The sequence below is a fragment of the Physella acuta genome, unplaced genomic scaffold, assembly GCF_028476545.2.
Source record: "Physella acuta isolate Inbredline_101_S28 unplaced genomic scaffold, ASM2847654v3 ptg000547l, whole genome shotgun sequence".
In the NCBI taxonomy this organism is placed as follows: Eukaryota; Metazoa; Mollusca; class Gastropoda; family Physidae; genus Physella; species Physella acuta.
The window spans coordinates 210,509-236,399 of NW_026732066.1; the positions used below are offsets into that span (position 1 = coordinate 210,509).

At 39.5% G+C, this 25,891-nt stretch overlaps 1 protein-coding gene across 1 annotated transcript; it reads left to right on the plus strand.

Moving 5' to 3' along the window:
- The first annotated feature begins 17,559 nt into the window (after positions 1-17,559).
- On the plus strand, positions 17,560-23,958 carry LOC131946181 (uncharacterized). Its single transcript, XM_059306833.1, has 4 exons — positions 17,560-17,745; positions 18,202-18,513; positions 18,754-18,825; positions 23,950-23,958. The coding sequence occupies exons 1-4, from the start codon at positions 17,560-17,562 to the stop codon at positions 23,956-23,958; spliced, it is 579 nt and encodes a 192-aa protein (XP_059162816.1).
- The last annotated feature ends 1,933 nt before the right edge of the window (positions 23,959-25,891 follow it).

Below are 25,891 nucleotides of genomic sequence, written 5' to 3' on the forward strand. Positions count from 1 at the left end.
TTTTGTTGAAAATGAAAGTTATCACATTTCTTTTCAAAATTGACGCCTGTAAATTACTAGTCAAGATAGACTCGAAAACTGCTTTACTTTTGCAGTAGGTTTTCCTTACATTAACTTTCGGGACGCTTTGTTTTTTAAAGCAACGACTCCACTTTTTTGGACACCCAACCCCATAGTCTACCACCCCATGTAGCGACTTCGATATTTTATGTGAGCCACGTTAAGGAAACGAATACGACAATTACAGCCTAGCTATATTTACATCATGTTTTTTTTTCTAAAGAAAAAAAAAACTTTACCGCAGGTTTATTGATGCTTGCAGCTTTAAAAAAACAGGGTCTCAGGATAAGGTGCAGATAAGCTAAAAAAGATTAGAGAGCTAAAGATTTATTGTTTATTGTTTAAAGTTTACCCCCAGCTGTTGTTGTTTTTTTTTATACGTCTGGGAGGTTAATGCCCTAAACCATGAGTTGTGCCCCTGTGTTTGTAACCCCGTGATTACCCACCCCTTCTCTTGCTATAAAAACGTCCCGACTAGTCTAGTCTCTCCAAAACTGGCCCGTCGCGCACCCACCTCACCGCAGACGCCATCAGCCACTTCCGGTCTCATTAGAGGTGGAGGACGTCCTCGGATGCGGTGGACATTTCAACTTCCTCCCAGAATTCTATTCCAGCTTCCGGCGCAGCGCCATTTTTGTCTCAGCCAACTCGCAACAAGTGGCATCGATTTTCAATTGGAAGCCACCAAAGGAAATGATTAAACACCGCTGAAAAACTCGGGGAGACGAGATTTGACGAGATTTGGACGAGAAATATTTTTTCTTTCAGGGTCTGGGAAGGAACTTTCTGAAAGCCATGGGTCTAGTAGGGGGTGGTATCAGGGACTAACGAAGGGAGATAATATCAGAGGTTTTCTTATCTATAGTTACCTCCCGTGTATTAGCATTTTATCTCTTTAGTTACCTACCGTATATCAGAGTTTTTCTATCGAGTTGCCTCCCTAACTATGGTCACTTTAGCTCCCAGACCACTCTCGGTAGTCTGGCTCTGCTAATTTATGCTAATTTACACAGAGTTCCACTAAAAGGTCATTTGCATGACGCACACACACACAACGAATCGACAAAATGGGCAAGGATACCCACTATTTCAATACCTTAACCTGATCTATGCCATAAACCTACAACGACAAAACCTGATAGTACTTTGGGGCGCCACGTTATGAAAATTATAAGATAATCTATTACAAACATCAAGGGTTAATTTTGACGAGTGATTTAAAGCTGTTAAATATTCTAAGACAATTTAGTTTTAAGTCACCGATCTAGGTCTAGTTTTTCAAGCACAACACAATCTTCAGGTAAGAGATGTTTGTTTAAACGGAAATTCCTCATTTTTTTTAACCTGATTAGATTTTTCTAGCAAGATGCGGACTAATTTAACGTTTACCAAATTCAGAGTGAAGAGCATTTACGCTACACCTGTCTATAAATATGCTGGAAATTATTCGGAAAAAAAGAGGATATTTTCTAAAAAAAAACGTTTTTTTGTTGTTGACTAATACACTTCAATGATTGAACAAAACAGCAGTAGTTATAGATCTTCAAGCAACACAACAAAAATAAAATACTTAAAAAAAACTTTTTAAAAAAACACGTTTTTCTTGTGGACTAAAAAGTAGAAAATAAATTTTTCTTTTGTGCTTCCTCGAGCTATGCAAGTTCTTGTGATGACTGACAAAAAACGTGGGTACGTTCACCATCAAATTTCCCGACCCATCTGCCCGACCCACGTTTTTTGTCAGTCATCACAAGAACTTGCACAGCTCGAGGAAGCACAAAAGAAAAATTTATTTTCTACTTTTTAGTCCACAAGAAAAACGTGTTTTTTTAAAAAGTTTTTTTTAAGTATTTTATTTTCTCCTTTTTAGTCCGTTGCTACACATGAAAAACGTGGTTTTTAAAAAAGTTTTTTATATAGTTTATTTTCTACTTTATCTAATGACTTGATTAAGTATGACTTGACTAAGTGTTTATAAATACACGGACTAAAAATATCTTGAGCGACCAGGATTCGAACCTGGGTTGTCGCGGCCACAACGCGAAGTACTAACCACTATACGATCACGGCCAGCGCGCTCACATCGATTGGGGCCGAAGTAACTGTGTCAATAAGCCTCCAGTCTTGTCGGTATCTTTAGAAATCATGTCCTCAATTTTATGGTCCTTGGGGCGTAATTAAATTAAGCTAATTACGGTCTCTAATTGCTAGTTTTTATGATTGCATCTGAAATTGTTAGGCGAAAGTAGCCTGTATGCCAAATTTCAGATCTCAAGAGCAATCAGAAGTGGGCTAATTTTCGATGTCAATTTTAACAACAAACAAATCCATCCACAAACGCGAAGCTGAGTTAAGAAAAACGTGTTAAAATACGTAATATATCTGTGAGGTTAGACTCTAAGAAAAAGTACTCTTTATAGTTTAAAAAAATAAAAATAAACCAGTCATAGACTATTCAATTTTAGTTTGAGTCACTGGAGACCTACGTCACCATAAACGGTGCTTACGTCAATAAAAGCGATCTCCACGTCACACCAAAGAGTGCTCCTGTCATAAAACGTTTGTTGGGAGCCCATCAATACGACCAACACATAAAGATAAAACCGTTAACAGCAGCAGTTATATTTACAGTATCGATACTATCTACTTCTTGGGATAAAGTACAGCTGTACTGAGTATATCTGGGGCAAGTAGAAAGTATCCTGAGTTAGCAATACTTAGAAGAATGGGTTTTTACAGATGAGTCGTTTCCATATCGAGTACTAAGAAAAGTAATAAAGATACTTGATGTCGGGCTGAGTTAGGGTAAGGAGAAGATTTATGATTAAGGCTTGGCTATTGAGTGTGGTGTGGTTTGAGATTGTTGAAAAACCTTGAGTTTGATTCCCGGACATCAAAGAAATAGCTGCACTCTACTTCATCTGCTATACGGACATTCATAAATGGAAGAGTACTTAGCTACTAATTGGGATTGATGCAATAATCTTTGCGAAGTAAATATGAAGGCTAGACTGCCAACCCGAAAGTCTCGAGTTCGAATGCAGATTTAAGTCTATAGAACTTCTCTGAGTCCACTCAGCTCTGATGGGTACCTAACGTTAGGGAAAGTAAAGGCGGCTGGGCATAGTACTGACCACAGTATCCCGTTATGTGCCTAGATCACAGAAACAGGTTCGAAAAGTTGAAAAGGGAACTTTATTTGTACTAATGTTTATATATATATATATATATATATATATATATATATATATATATATATATATATATATATATATATATATATATATATATATATATATATATATACAAAAACAAACTTCGTTAAATATAGACAAAATGGAAGGAGGGTTAGCTTATAACGCTTAAATTTAACAGCAACTTATCGATACGTAAAGAATGTGGAATATCATTTCACTTTAATTATCCTATTCAAGATAATTCCAACAAAGACATAAAAACCACGACTATGTTTGATATCTTTTGGCTATGAAACTTGACCAATTTGCTGACCACACCCGCACAAGTAGTGCGTCCACAGCTGGACATATCGTAGCTTCCCCTAGCTAAACAAAATTAAAGTAGGCAAGCTGTATATTTATAGATAAACTCCCCTTTTATTCGCTGGGAATCCAGAGTGAAAAAGGCAAGGGGAAGAAACCCAGTCTCGCACAAAAAAAGCAGTATTGATTTAAGCTGGTAGGGGAGATAAATCAAACACGATTTTTTTTTTTTCCTTCTTCTCTCCCTTGTTTGAAGAATGGGGGAAGCCAAGGAATGGAAAGATGGGATGTATTGTGGGGGGAGTTTCTTGTAGGGACAGTTAACGCAGGCTTCCGGTCCGGGGGTCGGCGGTTTGCTATGGTCTGGGCAAGAATAGAGGAAGATGACAAGTTGTCTTTGGATGGAAGAGACGGGTGTCTTCGAGTGTTAAATTTACGAGCAAACATCCCTGTTTGGGGATAATCAATAACACCCCCCTCACCCTCCTTCTACCACAACCCCCTCCCCACCTCCATTCCTTAAACATCCCACCCGTTTCTCTCACTCTCGTGCCATTTACATTCCTGTGAAAAATTTTGTTTGAATTTTTTAAGGATGATATTAGACAGCGGTTAGAATAATGGTGAAACGGAGTAATCAGACAGTTTGATATGTGGATGGGCAGGGATATGTTGTCAGAGAATTTAGGGGGGGGGGGAGGACACACACACACAGAAATGAGCAGCTGAGCAGACAGACAGATAGGCAGAAAGAAAGACAGACAGACGCTTCATAGTTTCTTCACGAAAAAACACGAATTATTATACAAATTCTATTGGGGTTTCAATACTTGATGTTTTATTTTTTTTTACCTTGACTTGCTTGATTTTGATACATGACTTATGATTTTAAATATCTTTTTAAAAGGGTACTGTTTGATTAACAGAACACATATCATCATCTTTTCCTTTTCGTGCCCAAGACACTTGGGGCAGATGAAGTAGAGTTTACCTGTTTCAGAGACCTCGGTATATTATGACCAGCCGTCATACACGCACAACTATAGTACCAACATAAAGTAGTATAAATAGCTTATTCACTCAACCCTAAACTTTTCCTGGCCTTAAGTTAGCTAAACCTCGATAAGTTAATAAGTAAAGTTTCCCTTTCAAACCTAACGGTCTATGGGACAAGTGAAGTAGAGTTCACTTGTTTCTGTGACCTCGGCATATGAAGAGATAGTGTGGTCAGCACTATGCCCAGCCGCCTTTACTTTCCCTAACGTAAGTTAGGTACCCATCAGAGTTTGGTGGACTCAGGGACGATCTACTAACATGAACCCGGATTCGAACTCGAGACTTACGGGTTAGCAGTCCAGCTCTCTACCGCTAGACCACTCCGTCCCACTACGATAAGTTAATGTATCAGACATATCGGCTGTATAATAAACATGTACACATTCTAATGTTGCTTATATACCAAAACCAACTACATAAAAACTAATAATCGGTGTTATATTCTACACATAGTAAGACGGATATAGCTTGAACGATATTTATTTGAGTTACTGTCTGATAGACAGTGCTAGGTACACACATAAAGGTTTATTTTAAATGTTATCGGTGAAAGAACTTAGCGAGTGAGTCGTCAGCCAATATTTTTACTTGAGACAGTGATGGTCAGTTACCATAAATAGTAATGGTCAATCTGTGTCATTTGTGACGATCTATTTTTGTGAGCTGTATCGATCTCTGTTTATGGGTAGCATTGGTCAGTGTATTGGGTACTGGTCAGTTGATATACAGTAGGTTGTGGTCACTATGTAGAGTAAGTTCCGGTCAGTTAGTGGAACTAGTATTGTTAAGTTGATATATGACGCATTAGGCAGTTTCTGTAGCGTTGTGTCCAGTTTAATGTTTTGATTTTGTATGCAGTAATTGTCAGTTTGAGTAGATAGCCTAGCCTAATTTAGCTGTAAACATTAGTAGGCATGAAACGACTCTAGGACAGTGTGTGCCTACTTACTTTATTAATGTAGTTGTAAGTTTGTTGCTCGAATATGTACAGTGGGCTACAATGGACGGAGGTAAACAATATTCAGTTATTATGTGTGATGAGCGATAAAGGAGACTGTATGTGGTTTATCCCCTTTGTTAAGATAACAAATGTACTTTTACATTAGATCTACTCATAGGCCTTTTTACGTTTAAAAACATCGATCAACTTACTTAACGATCAAAGACATCCATAAACCTACTTTACCATTAAAAAAAAACTTTGACAAACCTACCCCTCTTTCTAGAATACATTCAATTCTAGACGTGTATTCACATCTATTTCTGCGTTACAATGTTCTACTCAATAGGTTTACAAACGCTCTCTCCCAACCCAATTGATTACATCCTCCATAACGTAAATCAATCATAAAATTTACGCAAAAAAGGGATCCCTAACTCTTTTCTTACCCAAACAAACTCCACTTACGCACACATGCAACTATTATTGGCTGAAGATCGATCCCCAAGGAAGCTCGAACTCCCCCGTCCCTTCCCCTCCCAGTTAACTCTCGAAAGACATTAGCTATCTCGTGCTTCAAAATTCTCTTTATATTTGCCTCCCCCTATCAATACCCGCCCTTCGGTAATTTTTTTTAACGATTTGGCTCACCCGCATCTGACGATCATTTTTCTAAAAAAAAAATTTTCTCTTAAGTATTTTATAAGATCTCTGCAACCGGATCATGTCTGTTTACACCCCTCTCCTTCCACCACCACCACCCTCGCCACCCATCTCGTCAAATGATGAGATAACGTATTATGCATCATAAGCGAGATGAGTGTTTGGTGTATCGACGTGTGCTGTGTGTTTGTGCTGTCATTGGATGCTGGGGGGCGTAGGACAGAGAACGATGATAACAATGTGTGCGTGTGTGTGTGTAGGGGCGCGCATGTGCGTGTGTGAGCATGTGTCAAGTGGCATTTCGGTGAGCTGCTAAATGGGACATTGCTCATGCTAGCGCCTCTATGAGCAGGCGTCTACATTTTATGTGAGGATGTTCGACACAGGTCGTTCTTGCCTGAGTTATCAGAAAAACCTGGCATATTCAAGACAGAACGTATGGCATGCGATAAACACGCCAGCTTCCTAATATAATAATATCCCTGCCTGATTCAAGATTCAAATATTAATACATCGTCAAAGTACTAAAATGCTCATTGACTGTTTGAAATAGTTGCAAATAGCAACTCAAGCACTGTAAAAATGTACCCTCAAAGTCAAAACTAGTACGAACTAGTATTTTTTTTTGCTACCGACAAGACTAACCCTATCCTCAATCTCCACGTTTTTCTTGTAAACATATGTAAGTGTTTTTTTTTAAAATATACTTTCCAATGTCTCATTACTCTCAATATTACAAGGCTATCGTGAATCTGTGAACTACTTGGGGAGTTTCGAACCTAAGAGCACAGCGTGTAACAGCTACATGAACAATGTAAATCGTGTGCCAAACGTGTGAGTGCTTTTAACTGTATGTGCATTTGCGTTTCTTATCATGCATGATTATTCTTTTACAGCACACGTAGTTTTGAATCATCTGAAGTTTGAAGCATAGTACAAATATAACTTCATATAAACATTCAGAATGGAGTATTTACACAGCATACACAACATATACATAAACTATAATGATCATATGATACGTGTACATAAAAGTAAATACAGTACATTCACATTTAGCACCGGCTCTTAGCAGCAGCTTTAAAATAATCCCGATAAAAACCTGGTCTAAACACGTTATTTTAACTCAGAAGCACCACCCTTCACCTTCCCAAAATCGCCCTCAGCCACAAGCTTACCCCCACCCCTACCCCCTCTCCTTTCCCCTTCTATAATCGATTCCAACATATATTCGAACCAGTTAACGCCAGGCTCCAGATATTTGGATAATTAAATTCTGCTCACCGCCCGGCCGTTCCTGGCTTATCCCAAATCCCCCCCCCCCCCTTCCACAGCTCCCTCCCTCCCCCCCCCCCCCCCCGGATACCCCACGACCCATCTCCATTACTCAGCACCTAAATCAAATCTATTTTCTTGAGGAGAAAAAACACAAGCTTGCATGCCCCGATTCGAGCCATTCATTAGTTCCCCCGGACGTCCGCGCGTGCGTTTGGAAAAATAATCGTCCTGCTCGCACATCGACTCTTCAATCTTGCGGAATCGATTCCACGTTTTTTTTTTTGGTGTTGGTTTCAATTATCGATTCCTCATCGAGCATTGTAGTTCTTATGTGTAATTTTCATTTCGATTTCACCACTGACACAAAAAAACATTAACATCATCGATGTAATGTTGATAATTTCATTCACGATTTTCTATTGTAAGACTGTCTAAAACTACGTAAATAATACACTGGTATCCATTCTTAAAGCAACCATCCACTAATTCAATAACCGTACACTCAATATTTGAGCTCATATCCAAATCATGTATTGAAGCTATTATCCATATATCCAATACAATAATATCCAGTCGTGAAGCTATCATCCATATAAATATCTAGTTTCTACATTTTTTGGGCTAGTTTCAAGAATCGATCCCTAATTGAGCCTTGTTCTTACATTTTTTTTTCGATTTCACTATTGACATAAAAATAAGACAGAACATCGAAATCTCGATGAAAATTGCAACCTCTTCTGTTTCCAATACTCATACTTCTAAATCTAGATCTACATATCTAATGCAGAGTTTCTTTCAGGCATCTCTTACCGCCCGCCCGCACACACCCCCCCCCCCCCGCCATCGAAATTGAATTTCTATAGAAAATACATAATTTTTTACATCCACAAACCCGGAAAATTATGTCCAAAGGTTCAAATGCCCCACCCCCTCCCCCACGGAAAAAAGTCTGAAAGAAACACTGATCTAATGTATTACAATTCAGTTTTAAAACTATGATCCACATATCTACTAAGTAGTATCAAGCACTACAACTGCGATCCACTGATCCAATAAAGCATCACCCAGTCCTAAAGCCGCCACAAGAGCCAATTACTTAAACAAGATCAAAAAGGAACTCCCCCCATTCTATGGACTTGTTCCAAAAAACATTTCCAGGAAACTTTTTTATCAGCTACATCGCTGCATCCCATCTTGGCTGTTTTTTTTAAACCAATTTAATGAGACAACACACAGATAGGTAACACGCGAAACAACACATATAATTAACACGTGAGAGGACACACTAAAAATAAAACACAGGACAACACAGCTAAAAAACACAGAAGTAAAATCAGCACAGGTGACGTCATACTGAGGTCAAACTGAAATTACCACAGAAAACGACACAGTTAAATCAACACAGGAGACGTCACAACTAAAATCAATGCAAGAGACGACACACCGAAACAGGGGTGGATTGGCTGCGTCCAAGAGGCCCGGGACATTTTTAAACGGGCCCCCAACCCCAGAATGAAATTTTCATTGTGCATTTTTTTTTTGCCACCGAGGCCCAAATTTTACGCCTTGATATGAAGGGCCCACCGAGATATTTTGCAGGGGGCCCACTGGGAATTGTACCTAGTAGACCGGCGGGCCAGTCAAACCCTGCACTGACACCAACACAAGAACTACATAGGTTTGACGAACACAACTAAGTGGTTCTCGAACAGCACATTTAGGAATCACAAGCGTCACTTTAAGTCTAAATACCACACACGCAAACTAACAGACACACGAAAACAAAAGACAGACAGAGACAAGTACACATACACACGGAACAAAACGAAGGACACTCACACGGCCAGTAGAGAGTATGCAGATGTGTACACACGCACTATATGGACATGTACTCATAAACAGTCGAGTAGGTGTTGTTTTCAACTACACACGTACACAAAGAATTTGTACACAATGTAATCTGTACACATACCACATCGCTACTTCAACTGAATACAATTACAACAAAAACCTCTACAAAGTAGATTGTATTTACCAAATCTACATATACAATAACAAAGCAACCTTGGTTGTACTCAACAGTAACTAGTACTACACACACTACAAAGCTAAAACCAAAATTGCTTTAAAAAAAATCTATAATTACTACATACGCTATCACGCAAAAACCATCTTGCTGAAGTTATAAATAATTAATTCAACGACTTCACGTTGCTGCTACGTAATTACATAATTACAAAACACAGCCTACCACACATAATTAAAAATACAGATAACCACACACAGACTGCCACACATAATGCCCACACGCACGAAGCACACACAAATCGAAACACAGTGGCTACACATATTATAGCGCACTCAGACCATACACGAACGTCTACACCGACCAACACTCTTAATAACCACACACCCACCACTACACATACTTACCACACAGGACGACTACACATTACCACACACAGACCACCACAACACCACACATAATTACCACCACCACACAGTAAACTAATTAGTGTACTCACCGCGACCTGCGCCTAATACATCCAATCAACACACAAAAAAAGCTCCTGTAGGCTTAATCAGCTCACACTTGACTCATCGGGGTCACGAGAGGTCAATATGACAAAAGGTCAATGGTGACCCAATTATTCCAACGCTTGCATAGGTATAAGTCAACAACACATCCAGCACTCTGGGTTCAAGGTCAGTGTTTATCCAATCGGCTGACGAGTTTTAATTGTACTTAAATTTAACTTAAGTTTAAATTCACTTGCTAGAAACATTGGAAAAAAAAACAACATTGAGACTGACTGTCTCAAGACACTTAGATGTCTGCGGTGTGTGATCACATCACGTGACAGGGCTAATGTAAGAGATAACAGTGAGCACATTTGCGAAGAAGCGGGAAAAATGTCTCCATCAGTGACGCCAATGTAGGGGGGGGGGGATGGAAATGTGGTTTTATGGGTGTTTAAAATAGTGGCCGGATTCTGTGTTGATTTTAAATTTGTGTGAGAGTGGTTTTTGTGGGGGTGTGGGGGGTGTAGAATTAGTGTAGGTGATGTTAAAACGTATATTTGTGTGTGAGTGGTTTTGTGGGGGAGTGTAAAATTAGTGTAAGTGATGTTAAAACGTGTATTTGTGTGAGAGTGGTTTATAGTGGGGTGGGAAAGTGGAGAATGAGTGCAGGTGATATTAAAAACATGTATTTGTGTGTGAGGGGTTTTTGTGGGAAAGTATAGAATGAGAGAAAATGATACTAATACAAAGAGTTACGTTTTTCAAAGATCACACGATGTGTTTATTTTATAGCTTGTACACTTCAGCGATGACTAATTGTCGCATCTTTATAGATTGGCACGAAAAAGATTTAAACAAAATATCAATTCAAGGAATGTCATAACTGACACGAAAAGAGTTAAACACAATGCCAATTCAAGTAATGTCTCCTCACTGATGTCAAATCATTCTAATTCAAAATACTCGCCACACGAAAGTCGTCTAAATAGTGCAACTGCAGGTTATGTAAAACAATGACTTTTCGACCCAAGGTTTGTTCCAGGTTGGAACATTCCCACAGGGTTATTGGCAGTCTATGTGTCTGGCAGTCTATGTGTCTGGCAGTCTATGTGTCTGGCAGTCAGTTTTTAACACGTTTTTATTAACTCAGCTTCGCGTTTGTGTGTTTGTTGTTAAAATTGACATCGAAAATTAGCCCACTTCTGATTGCTCTAGAGACCTGAAATTTGGCACGCATGCTACTTTCGCCTAACAATTTCAGATGCAATCATAAAAACTAGCAATTAGTGACCGTAATTAGCTTAATTTAATTACGCCCCAAGGACCATAAAATTGAGGACATGATTTCTAAAGATACCGACAAGACTAGAGGCCTATTGATACAGTTACTTCGGCCCCAATCGATGTGAGCGCGCTGGCCGTGATCGTATAGTGGTTAGTACTTCGCGTTGTGGCCGCGACAACCCAGGTTCGAATCCTGGTCGCTCAAGATTTTTTTTTTAGTCCGTGTATTTATAAACACTTTTTTAAAAACCACGTGTTTCATGTGTAGCAACGGACTAAAAAGGAGAAAATAAAATACTTAAAAAAAACTTTTTAAAAAACCACGTTTTTCTTGTGGACTAAAAAGTAGAAAATAACTATTTACATACATTTGATGACAAAAAACGTGGGTACGTTCACCATCAAATTTCCCGACCCATCTGCCCGACCCACGTTTTTTGTCATCAAATGTATGTAAATAGTTATTTTCTACTTTTTAGTCCACAAGAAAAACGTGGTTTTTTAAAAAGTTTTTTTTAAGTATTTTATTATATTAGGTAGTCAACAACAGGTACAACACATTCAACAAACGGGACGGAGGAGGGGGGTCAGGGGGTAAATAACGTCTAGAAGCTGAGATTAGTGGCCAGATACATTAGTGGTATTTGTGCCAGAAGGTTCTTGAGACCTTGGCGTTGGTTCGATTTGGGGATGGGGGATGGGGTTGTGAGTTGGGGTTGGATAATAAAATGTAAGTGTCATAACATGGGGGTATTGTAACATAAGGGGGTAGGTCAGTGTGGTAAAGGGGGGGGGGGGCGTCATAAGATGGGGGTATTGTAACATAGGGAGGTAGGTCAGTGTGGTAAAGAGGGTACGTCATAAGATGGGGGTATTGGGGACGTCATTAGATGGGGGTATTGTAACATAGGAAGGTGGGTCAGTGCGGTAAAAGGGGGGGGGGGGCGTCATAAGATGGGGGTATTGGGGACGTCATAAGATGGGGGTATTGTAACATAGGAAGGTGGGTCAGTGCGGTAAAAGGGGGGGGGGGGGGCGTCATAAGATGGGGGTATTGGGGACGTCATAAGATGGGGGTATTGGGGACGTCATAAGATGGGGGTATTGTAACATAGGAAGGTGGGTCAGTGCGGTAAAAGGGGGGGGGGGGGCGTCATAAGATGGGGGTATTGGGGACGTCATAAGATGGGGGTATTGTAACATAGGAAGGTGGGTCAGTGCGGTAAAAGGGGGGGGGGGGGCGTCATAAGATGGGGGTATTGTAACATAGGAAGGTGGGTCAGTGCGGTAAAAGGGGGGGGGGGGCGTCATAAGATGGGGGTATTGTAACATAGGAAGGTGGGTCAGTGCGGTAAAAGGGGGGGGGGCGTCATAAGATGGGGGTATTGTAACATAGGAAGGTGGGTCAGTGCGGTAAAAGGGGGGGGGGGGCGTCATAAGATGGGGGTATTGGGGACGTCATTAGATGGGGGTATTGTAACATAGGAAGGTGGGTCAGTGCGGTAAAAGGGGGGGGGGGGGGGCGTCATAAGATGGGGGTATTGAGGACGTCATAAGATGGGGGTATTGAGGACGTCATAAGATGGGGGTATTGAGGACGTCATAAGATGGGGGTATTGAGGACGTCATAAGATGGGGGTATTGAGGACGTCATAAGATGGGGGTATTGAGGTCGTCATAAGATGGGGGTATTGAGGACGTCATAAGATGGGGGTGTTGAGGACGTCATAAGATGGGGGTATTGAGGATGTCATAAGATGGGGGTATTGGGGACGTCATAAGATGGGGGTATTGAGGACGTCATAAGATGGGGGTATTGAGGACGTCATAAGATGGGGGTGTTGAGGACGTCATAAGATGGGGGTATTGAGGATGTCATAAGATGGGGGTATTGGGGACGTCATATTAGCAATAACACATGCATTTGGGGATGTCATAAGATGGGGGTATTGTAACATAGGAAGGTAGGTCAGTGCGGTAAGGAGGGGACGTGGCGAGATGGGTTTGAGGGAGAATGCGGGTGTATGAGGGTGGGGGATGAGTGAGGTGTCGGAGAATTGGGTGTGGTGAAGTGGGAGTGAGGGATGAGGGTAAGGCAAGGAGAAATTTAAGACGTGACGTGTGAGGATGATTGTAGTGACAAAACAGGTAAAGTTAATCAAGGTGTGGTAAATGTGAGCGATGCTTTGTTCAAGTAGGGTTAATAAGTGCAAATATATCTAAATTGTATAGCTTTGAAGTGGGCAACTACCGATATTAACTACCAACATCTCAGTGTTTGATCTAACCTTAACCACACGGGTTAAATCTACAGCAACTCATTGACTCGGTACACGTGAACCCAACACAAAACAACGAGTTGGCATACAACACAAGCTCAAGTTCCGAAAGGCGGGTCAGATTCCAGAAAAATCTTATGGCAAACTTCAGAGCTGCAGCAATTAAACTTGAGGTATCATTGAGCTAGCAATATAAATTACAATTCCCATAAGCCTATTGTCCCAGCATGACGTTTACTTTTTATATTATTTTAGAAGAAAAACACTCACTTCTCATTAGCCATTTTAGATGTTATTCTTACGATTCACATGCACCATTTTAGTAATTGGATGAGCACTTCCCATTAACCATTTACATGAAAAACGTGCACTACACATTACAGTTATAGTTGTAAATCTTGCTCTTCACATGAGCCATTTCAGCTGTTAATCTTGCAATACCATATTAGCAATTGAACGTGCACTACTCATAAACCATTTTAGCAGAAAGTCTTGCAATGCCCATAAACCATATTAGCAATATCATATGCATTTTCCACAATCTAGTTTAGCAGTAAAAATTCGCATTTCACATAAACCAATTTATTAGTAAAACATACACATCTCACAAACCATTACAGTAATGAGATGTACACTACCCCCGCTTGAAATCACCACATACAAGTTTAGCAGTAAAAAAATTTGTACTGCAGATTAACCAATTATAGCTATAAAACCTGCACTCCCAACATCCTAGTTTAGCAGTACAACATGCACATATCACCAACCATTACAGTAATAAGACGTACACTATCACCACACACCAAGTTTAGCAGTTTTAAAAATTGCACTACACATTAACTAGTTTTAGCTGTAAAACTTGCATTTGTCAAAAACCATTACAGTAATAAGACATACACTACCCCTACCTGCACTCCCCATACACCAGTTAAGCAATAAAACTTGCACAACACATTAACCACTGCAACAGCAGTTCCAGCAGTATAAAAAAAACCCCAACTCTAATTGCAGTCAGAGACAATTCCTCGACTTCCATTAAACGACCCTCCCCACAACACAAGTGACGCAACAACCATCAAATCTATACACTCCTGTGGATCAGTTGCGCGTCGAGAGATGGGTTGACCTAAAGGTCACATCCATACCGTTTACTTCAGACGTCTGCGCGAGGCTGCACACGTGGGTGCAGTTCAAGAAAAACCGATACACGGGACCGTTGATGGCTGTATCAAGTTTTGATGTACATCAACAGCTTATAGCAACCGTATACAGCAATTATATCCGACACGGCATGTCGTGTTGTCAAACAAGCTTTGTTAGCGTGTATAGAGTATAGAAACTCGCCTTCAATTATACGAGACTAGCTTTCTGACGCGGACTTACACGGGGAATTATGTTCCACCATAATCGCTACTCACGCTGACTTAAAAATTGGTAAGTCAATGTAATCACGTAAGCGAGAGCTTAAATTAAAGCAAGTAAACAAAAATATAGTTTTATTTTGATTTTTAAAAAAAAACACTAACGGGTATCTTTTAAAAACCAGCCGTTCGAATTTTTATAACTAAGCATGTAATCTTTTCCCGTTCATCTGCTCCATGTGCTCGAGACACATGGAGCAGATGAAGTAGAGTTCATCTGTTTCATGGACCTCGGCATATGAGGGGATAATGAGGTCAGCAGTAAGCCTAGCCGCCTTTGTTTTCCCTAACGTGAGTTAGGTACCCATCAGAGCTGGTCTACTAACTTGAACCCAGATTCGAACTCGAGACTTTCAGGTTAGCATTCTAGCTCTCTACCGCATGTAATCTTAACCTCTCCTGTTAATTTGGTAAAGAAGATTATAAAACCTATTTAATTTCAAAATGTTTTTTTCTCTGAAGATTTCTTTTTTAAAATGATAATCCGTTTCAGGTTCCCATTTGCATCAAGTTCTTCAATTACAAGTTGAATTCTAATTTAAATATCTTAAACTACCAGGAAGAACTTGAGCCTAAACCTAACCCAGTTTAGCGTGGCTAACGAGTTGAATTAAACCCATGTTGGAAATAAAATATAAAGCACGGAAGTTCGTGTTTTGGGTGTTGACTCCACGGTCAAACATTAAAGTTATGTCTGAATCGATCTCCGCCATGACCACACCGACCTATCGATTATCGATCTTTCTGTCACAAGTTGTCAGTCAAAGCAATGGGCAAATAGACCCCATCTTCTACAAAACTGAGATGACAAATAGACCCTCTTTTCTACATATACAAACCTACGTTGGCAAAGATCGACGTAAAACAGATGGACAAATAGGCCCTTTCTTATACACAACTTAGATGGCAAAGATCGACGTAAAACAGAAAAATAGGCCCTTTCTTATACACAACTTGGCAAAGATCGACGTAAAACAGAAAAATAGGCCTTTCTTATACTCAACTTGGCAAAGATCGACGTAAAACAGAAAAATAGGCCCTTTCTTATACACAACTTGGCAAAGATCGACGTAAAACAGAAAAATAGGCCTTTCTTATACACAACTTGGCAAAGATCGACGTAAAACAGAAAAATAGGCCCTTTCTTATACACAACTTGGCAAAGATCGACGTAAAACAGAAAAATAGGCCTTTCTTATACACAAGTTGGCAAAGATCGACGTAAAACAGAAAAATAGGCCCTTTCTTATACACAACTTGGCAAAGATCGACGTAAAACAGAAAAATAGGCCTTTTCTTATACACAAGTTGGCAAAGATCGACGTAAAACAGAAAAATAGGCCCTTTCTTATACACAACTTGGCAAAGATCGACGTAAAACAGAAAAATAGGCCTTTTCTTATACACAACTTAGATGGCAAAGATCGAATTAAAAAAGACGGACAAACAGACCTTATACAAAACTGTGATGTCAAACATCGACGTGAAACAGATGGGCAAACAAGCCAGGTTTTATACAAAATTACCATGACAAAAATCGACATAAAACAGAAGAACAAACATCTGATATAAGAAATCATAGTCAAAAACGGTATACAACACCCCCTACGATGGACAATGATACTATATGATACAGAACTGAGGAGTTACAACCAAGAGAAAAGTTAAAATTTCCCAAGTAAAAATCAATGTGTATAATGATGCTAACGCAAAAACCAGTGGCTATTTAAGTTATTTGCTGGTACATTTTTCTTAGTGCTACATCTCAGTCATTGATGCCAGTAAATGTTGTGTTAGCTATACGTATGGTTTTCCAGGTTACTGGATTTTTTAAGGAGCAGGGAGGGGAACAGGCAGGCTACCTAGGGTGATATGTTTTCTAAAACTTTTGATCCAGGCTTGCCGGACTAAATTGTATTCATCCATTTCTGTAATCTCATCATGTATCTCAGAAACCTCCGCTTTACCCAACTCTAACCAGGTACCCATTTCAGCTGGATGGACTCAGGAACATTATACTAACTCCACGAATAACGAACTTGAGACTTTAAGTTAACAATGGTGGGCTCTAACCCACAACCTCGCAGTCCCATTTAAATGTTGGCCTATGCACAAATGTATTGAAACTATACATTTTAAAAACATTAACCTTAAAGAACACATCTCAAACTTTCTGACATGAGACCCCTGTTGTAAACTATTATTCTAACCCTAACAAGGTCCCTAACCCAGGAAGTTCGCGTCACGCTAAAACCAATACCAATCACGCATGACAAAACCTCCAACTGCCAGATATGTTTGAGCTTGTTTGTACCAGTCAGCTCATGAAAGGACCAGCGACATGTTAGGCCCAAGGTTGAGGACCGGGCCGGATGTAATTAGCTGCAGCTCATTAAGGCGGACGGTTAATTTCCCTCAGGATATCGCGCTGTTCGATCGTCGGTCCGGCAGCAATGTGCAGGAGAGATATGAGTGTTTGAGGGTTGGGTGGATCCAACCTTGTCGGGTTGGTATGATCCACCTTATTGGGGTTGGTATGATCCAGACAGGTTGGTATGATCCAACCTTATTTGGTTGAAAAGATCCACCCTTGTGAGGTTGGTATGATCCACCCTAGACAGGTTGGTATGATCCACCCTAGACAGGTTGGTATGATCCACCCTAGACAGGTTGGTATGATCCACCCTAGACAGGTTGGTATGATCCACCCTAGACAGGTTGGTATGATCCGCCCTAGACAGGTTGGTATGATCCACCCTAGACAGGTTGGTATGATCCACTCTAGACAGGTTGGTATGATCCACTCTAGACAGGTTGGTATGATCCACCCTAGTCAGGTTGGTATGATCCACCCTAGACAGGTTGGTATGATCCACCCTAGACAGGTTGGTATGATCCACTCTAGACAGGTTGGTATGATCCACTCTAGACAGGTTGGTATGATCCACTCTAGACAGGTTGGTATGATCCACCCTAGACAGGTTGGTATGATCCACTCTAGACAGGTTGGTATGATCCAACCTAGACAGGTTGGTATGATCCACTCTAGACAGGTTGGTATGATCCACTCTAGACAGGTTGGTATGATCCACCCTAGACAGGTTGGTATGATCCACCCTAGACATGTTGGTATGATCCACTCTAGACAGGTTGGTATGATCCACCCTAGACAGGTTGGTATGATCCACCCTAGACAGGTTGGTATGATCCACTCTAGACAGGTTGGTATGATCCACTCTAGACAGGTTGGTATGATCCACTCTAGACAGGTTGGTATGATCCACCCTAGACAGGTTGGTATGATCCACCCTAGTGAGGTTGGTATGATCCACTCTAGACAGGTTGGTATGATCCACTCTAGACAGGTTGGTATGATCCACCCTAGACAGGTTGGTATGATCCACCCTAGACAGGTTGGTATGATCCACCCTAGACAGGTTGGTATGATCCACTCTAGACAGGTTGGTATGATCCACTCTAGACAGGTTGGTATGATCCACTCTAGACAGGTTGGTATGATCCACCATAGACATGTTGGTATGATCCACCCTAGACAGGTTGGTATGATCCACCCTAGACAGGTTGGTATGATCCACTCTAGACAGGTTGGTATGATCCACCCTAGACAGGTTGGTATGATCCACCTTAGACAGGTTGGTATGATCCACTCTAGACAGGTTGGTATGATCCACCCTAGACAGGTTGGTATGATCCACTCTAGACAGGTTGGTATGATCCACCCTAGACAGGTTGGTATGATCCACTCTAGACAGGTTAGTATGATCCACTCTAGACAGGTTGGTATGATCCACTCTAGACAGGTTGGTATGATCCACCTTAGACATGTTGGTATAATCCATTACAACAACGATTGTCATTATACACTCTAGTTAAAATGGCTGGCACGATTCACCAAATATAATCCAACAAAATATACCGTCAACATGGAAACCGCACATACAACAAAAATGTACAACTCATGCAGTTTAAATGTGTACTCTACATACAACAAAAATATATACCCCAAATTCTACAAATGTAACAAATATATAACCCAAACCGTCTTCTTGTCTTAAATAAACTAATCTCTAACGTATACCAAAATAAACCTCAGAAGATGTTCAGTTTTTTTTCTTTAATCAAAACATGAATACCTTACTAATGAGCTCTAAGAAAATAATTTCAATTTAAGGTTTTAAATAGAAAATTGTTATCAGAAAGAGTACACGTAGGAACAAAAGACAACCTATTTTCCACACACGGCTCTGAATAGATCAATAGATGGGCTGGGGTTACTCGGAGGATGGTAAAGTGAGCGAGTTAGATTACAGAGAGATAAACGACAAAAGAAAAATTTTATATACCTCGTGAGTTGTGGCCGCGTTCTTGAGAAGAAGTGGAGAAAATGTGATTTGAAAACCAAAAAGGAGAAAATAAACCGGGAGTGATCTCCCCTAACATTTCTCGCATATAACTTGGAATATAGAAATGATTTTTAATTTCTTAATTTTTTAAAAATAGAATAGAATCTCTTAGAAAAAGAATTGCGCACCAATCGATCGCCAAAACAAAATGTGCATAATAGTGCGCATTATTAATAGTACTTTATAAATTTACATGCGTTTTTTTTTTTGAGAAACCGGAAATAGCGTAAATTAGTACTTCCGGTCAACGGAAATTACTCAAAATTTGACAGAAGGTAGAGAATTAGATCTTTTACTTACATGTGAAATTTCATTTATCTATCTCAAATAGTACTCAAGTTATAGGCTTTTGAAAAATTCAAAGTAGAAAAAGTACCACTTCCGGTTATCGGAAATCGCTCAAAAGTTGATCAGGATCTACGATTTTGATAAGATACTTATATATGAAATTACATCAACCTAGCTATAACGGTACTCAAGTTATCGTGTTTACACACACACACACACAGACAGACACACAGACAGACACACAGACATACGAACAAGATTGTAAAATTATGTTTTTCCGTATCAGTTAGATGTAAAACGTCGAGATTTTTTTTTTTGCACGATTACAATACTTTCTCTATACTTCGTATATGCGACAAAGTAAAAAGGAGATGAATAATCATGTGTTTATATTGGACACATCACATTTTTTTTAAACGCAATGAACGGATCATGTTTTATGGAAACAATGCACTCATTACAACTTGTTTGTATATAATTAACAATGCAAATTTTAGCATAGTTAATGAACATACGCATTTTTTTACGAACTTTTAGGCCTGTAAATAACGGAGTCAAGATACATGCAGAATGATCCTAATCAAACATGACCACTAATTTTTTAAAAAAAACCAAATTCTACATTCTTAAAAAAAATTCACCTGTGTAATATTTATTTAGCCTGAGATTGTAAAATGACAGGGGGGGGGGGTTGAGGTGAGGAGGGGGGAGGGAGTGGGAAGATGTGCGCGATAACTAAATTAGCCGTAATTTTTTTTTTATCCAACAAAATAAGTAGCCAAGGAACAGATAGCGACAGGTTTGTTAGGAGTAGGTTCAGTAAGAAAACAAGAAACATGTCTGTCTTCGTTAAGGTAACACGAATTTTCATTTCAGTTACCTTTTTTTTTTTAACTTACCTGAACTCCAGTCCAAACAAAAAATTTCCTTCGTTATTTTTTTTATTACATTTTAACTGAATTCTGTACTGACGCGATAAAAACATGAATTTTGTGGGAGTTAATAATAAAATGTTTTACCTTACGAAAATTTAGTTCCTTTAAAAATAAAAAAAAATAAAAACAGGATTTTAACAGCATCCAATGCTAAAGTGATAAAAAGGTGAATTTTGTAGAAAGGGATGAAAACGGTCGAATCACGCTAGAGTATTGATTCCATTAATGGAAAAGCCCGTAGCTATTTATATTCTTTGCTAGTAGCGTCTTCGGAAGGTTTCAGGCCAGAATTGATTTCATTAATTTTTGTGTAGGGTGGAAAAATGTTTGTGTAAGATTGTCGGTTCCTTCAGTGTCGACCTGTGGCGAACGTCCCAGAGGTTTCTAAAGGAGAATTAGCTTTTTAATTCTTTAATGGGATTGCTGTGGAAGGTGTTAGAACTGGCATGCGAAGGGTGGGGGTTATGCGGGTTGGTGGGGGGCGATCAGGAGAGAAGAAAATTGAAAAAAATAAAATAAAAATAATGTTGAAGATATTTTATTTATTAAAAGAAAATTATGGTGGAGAGGGGGTATTTTGAAAAAAAAATATTAAAATAATTCTTCCAACTTTATTGGTTGATTGTGATGGGCTGAGTTGGACAAATTTTGACAAGCGGTTGTGAGATTTTAAAAGGTTAGTGGGTCTTTATGACGTCTCTATGGATACACGAGGATCGTTAGGTTCGTTTAGGGTTGTTGGTTGGAACGATTGTTGGGTTGTTGGGTGGTATGGTGTTGGGATGGTAGGGTTGTTGGGTTATATGGTGCTGGATTGTAAGGTTGTGGGTTATATGGTGTGGGGATTGTATAGTTGTTGGATTCAAAGAATGGAGGGCTAAAAATTAAAGTGTTGTTGGGTTGAAAGCGTGTTGAATTGTACAATGTATGGTGCTGGATTGTAGGGTTGTTGGGTTGCATGTTGGGATTGTAGGGTTGTTGGATTGAAGAAATGAAGGGTTGTAGGTTTGATGGGTTCCGGTTCAATGTAAGGTACAAGGAAAGAGTGGTTTACATGTTTGTGTTACGGACTGGTGCTGTATATAGCTTTAGTGAAATTGGGCATGGCTTTAATCAATCTAGGTCTGTCGATTTTGGGGGGGGGGGGAAATTATCAACTGGATAATAGTACGACAAAGATGGAGAGTGGTATGCTGTCTTTGAAGGCTGCTGCAAGAATGGTTTAAATGGATCTCAGGAATGTGGCAAATAATTAAAATATAGTAAATCGGTAATGTTATAAATGGTTAGGATGAGTGTAGTAAACGGTTGTCATTGATGTTGTAAATGGTTATCATGACTGTCATTAACCTTTAGTATGAATATCATACGGCTGTGGCCAGCAGTGAGTGTCCATCACGTGAGACACAGAAATGTGCGACGGTTTAGTTCGATAGGACATCGATCCAGGCAGAGATAAGGGTGATGTCATTCTAAAAATAGATCCACATTTGCTTGATGGTTTTGAAAATAGACTACATGGATTCACCTCAGACCTATAAAGCTTGGACAGCCTACATCAAGGCTAGGCTACTCGGTTTGAAAATAGACATAGGTTTGGACATAACCTAGATCTAGACTAAGCCACTCGGATTCATTATAGGTCTAGAATACAGACACATCCTAAATCTAGAAGACTAGGATATGTCTCAGAAGTAGAATTTATACATTTCCTACATTAAGAACAGATACATTTTCGACCTTGAAACTAAGTGACCGATACTATTTAGACTCAAAATAAAGAAAAGAACGAAGAAAACTCTTAAAGTAGAACTCTCTAGACTAAAAATAGTAAACTTTAAACAGTAGTAAACTTTTAGACAGATATAAAACGACTTTAGGCCTTAGGCACAGAACATGGAACACTCTAGACCTGCAACATTGAATACCGTCGACCTCAGAATATTCTAACTTTAGAACAAAGAAGAGTCAAAACAAAGGGAGACTAACTTAACATTCTTCAATTATGAACGAGACGTTTCTAAGATGCGACACACATTTTTTTCCCCGTCTAGTAAAAGGTCAAGGGTTAGTATTACGTCCAAGGCGAAGGTCATGGTTAGAAGCTATTACTGGACGGTACAGCGGTATCAGCCGGCTACACACACGGGGAGGTAATAACAATTCTGTCATCACCCTAGACACGAGTTATCTATAAAAGTAAACAAACAGAACCCGCATTTAGTTACCGTAGGAAAAATAAACAAACTACGCCTTGTTGTTTTTTTTCAAACGCCATTCACATTTTAATTAGTTGCAAGGTCAAAACAGAACTTGGGTCGAATATTTAAAATAGTTCTATAGATTTACTTCATGTAAAAAGATTTATTTCAACCTGAAGAAAATACATTTCCTTGAAATTTAAATTAATTTTTTATCAGATATATAAAAAACCTCAGCGAGGTTAAATTAGACTTTTCGTCTTCAAATTTGTTCCTGATCTCATTTTAGAAATAAGATAATTATTTTTTTTTTACAAATAATAATTGAAAAATAAGGGCTAAGTTCCGGTTGATGTTTGGGAGACTCCACTGGCCATTGGTGTTGGCATAATGAGATTAGTGTAGTGGAGCAACAACCTAGCTAATTAGTTCTGGATTTAATTAACTTTTACATGTCAAAACAAACTCGTCAAGGGGGCATAAATAGCGGATGTCCCTGTGGGTGTGGGGTAAAGTAAACGGCAGGTGTCCCGGGGGGGGGGGGGGGGTGAGCTGTGATATGAAGGTGGTTTTATGGGAGAGGGATATATGGAAGGTGGATACATGGGAGGTGGATATATCATGGGGGTGGATGTTTAGATAAAGCAGAGAGACGTATAAGTAGGGAGGAAGTTATACGAGAATAGATATAAGGATTGAATGGGATAAATGTGGATTTGGTACAAGGGGGGGGGGGGGGGGGGTACGGTTAATTATGTGGAAGAATGAGATAAAATCGGGAGGAGGAAAATGTATATGGGAGGAGAGGATTACACTGTGGGGGAGTGAGTATCATATATAACCATTAATATAACCATTAATATAACCATTAATATAACCATCAATAAAACCAATATAACCATTAATATAACCATTAATATAACCATTAATATAACCATTAATATAACCATTAATATAACCATTAATATAACCATTAATATAACCATTAATATAACCATTAATATAACCATTAATATAACCATTAATATAACCATTAATATAACCATTAATATAACCATTAATATAACCATTAATATAACCATTAATATAACCATTAGAACGAGTGAAGAGTTGTTATATGGAAGGTGTAATGTTGGAAGGGTGTGATATATGGTGAGAGAAGAGAGGGTTTGGTAGTGGAAGAGGGGTGAGGATTTTATTGTGTGGGGGCGTTTTATAAAGGGAAGAGTGGTATAGCTATATATGGGAGTGAGTTTGAAAATAGTTAAACCATATTTAAATTTAACCATATAACGAACCCTAACAAAACTATAATAACCCTCAACACTAGAGTCTAGTCATCAATCACACAGAATACACGTCACACTATTTAACAGTCAAATAATTCACGCGTTCACATTAACAGGTAATTCACCGTGCTGACAGCTAAGTGAATTACCCTTGTACATTAAAATTGTGACGGTCTGTGATGTGACATACAGATTGACATTTCCGTTAGCCGTACCACCGTTATGAATGTTAGTATGCGATATGTATGGGTAGGGTATGGTTAACCTAAATGTACCGTGGACGAGTTGTAAAGCACGCGGCTGCTAACCCTAAAGTCTTGAGTTCGGGTTCAAAGTCTCAAGGTAGTAGAACGTTACTGAGTCCACGCAGCTTTAATGGGTACCTGGCTTGGAAAAGTAAAGACTTCTGTGTTGCATAGTTACGTCATATGGCTAGGTAACAATTGGTGAACTTCCTATGTATAGGTCCAGGTCTGAAAAGGTGGGCAGCTTAAGTTTTAACCGATTTAAGTTTAGCGGTATCATGGTGTTATCATAGTATTAAATAAGCGAGGAAGATATAACTAATAAAACAGGCGTGAATTTTTAAAACTTGTTTATTATGTTGTGTATAGCGATCAATATGGTTCAATAATGTGGCACATAGTGCGAGAACGTGCGAAAACTCTATAGGATGCATGGACATAAAATTAATAATTCACTTGAAAACGGAAAACTTTTTTTTGTTTCGACTCAGTAAAAAAACAACGAAAAACAATCAAACAGGGCCTCCCAGTCCTGTGCCCACCCTCCACCCGTGGCAAATATACAGCCTTCACCCTCCCCCCTCAAGCCATTATCACCCCCCCCCCCCCCCCCCCCCACACACACACAAGCCTTTATCACATACCCCACAAACCTTCATCACATCCCACCTCACAAGCCTTTACACCCCACACAAACCTTTAACACATCCTCCACAAACAATCACATCCCCCCACTATCACATTCCTACCTCACAACCTGTGTATCACATCCCCCACAATCCATTACCCCCCCCCCCCCCCCCAAGCCTTAACCACCCCAGCCCCCTGCCAGGAGTGGATAATGGAAACATTAAAAATAAATTTCTGAGGAAAACCTCATTAATATAACAAGGCCAGGAAACTTGAGGCAGCCACTCCAGGGATACTGGCTGGGATTTCAGGGATATCGGGATAATGGCCAGTGGCCAAAAAATGGCAGCAGCCCAGCGAGTGGCCCCTGGCAGGAGGAAACGATTCCTTGAGTTTAAAAAGTTGATGGCCAATGTCTGAGAGGCGGGGAGGGGTTCTGAATAAAACAATGAAACACCCGATACGGTTATAAAGGAAGTAATTGTATACTACAGTATTAACTACACCACTCAATACAATTACATAGGTAGTCAAAGCACACTACAGTATTGACTCAAACAACCAATACAATTACATAGGAAGTCAAAGCACACTACAGTATTGACTCAAACAACCAATACAATTACATAGGAAGTCAAAGCACACAACAGTATTGACTCAAACAACCAATACAATTACATAGGTAGTCAAAGCACACTTCAATATTGACGCCAACATCCCATACACTTACAACCAAAGATATTGAAACATGTACAATAATTGTGTACAAGAATTGTGTACACGTGCTACTATATTGGAGAAGTGATCAAGAGCTATGGAGATCTACGGCTATTAGCAGGACTGTTTGAACTAGAAGTTTCAGATGTATGTATATG

Excerpts from the sequence above, each read along its gene's own strand:
- LOC131946181 (XM_059306833.1), top strand. The coding sequence starts at position 17,560 with ATGATCCAACCTTATTTGGTTGAAAAGATCCACCCTTGTGAGGTTGGT. Across the intron at positions 17,746-18,201 it reads GTATGATCCGCCCTAGACAG|GTTGGTATGATCCACTCTAG; the intron begins GTTGGTATGATC and ends CACCCTAGACAG. Across the intron at positions 18,514-18,753 it reads GTATGATCCACTCTAGACAG|GTTGGTATGATCCACTCTAG; the intron begins GTTGGTATGATC and ends CACCCTAGACAG.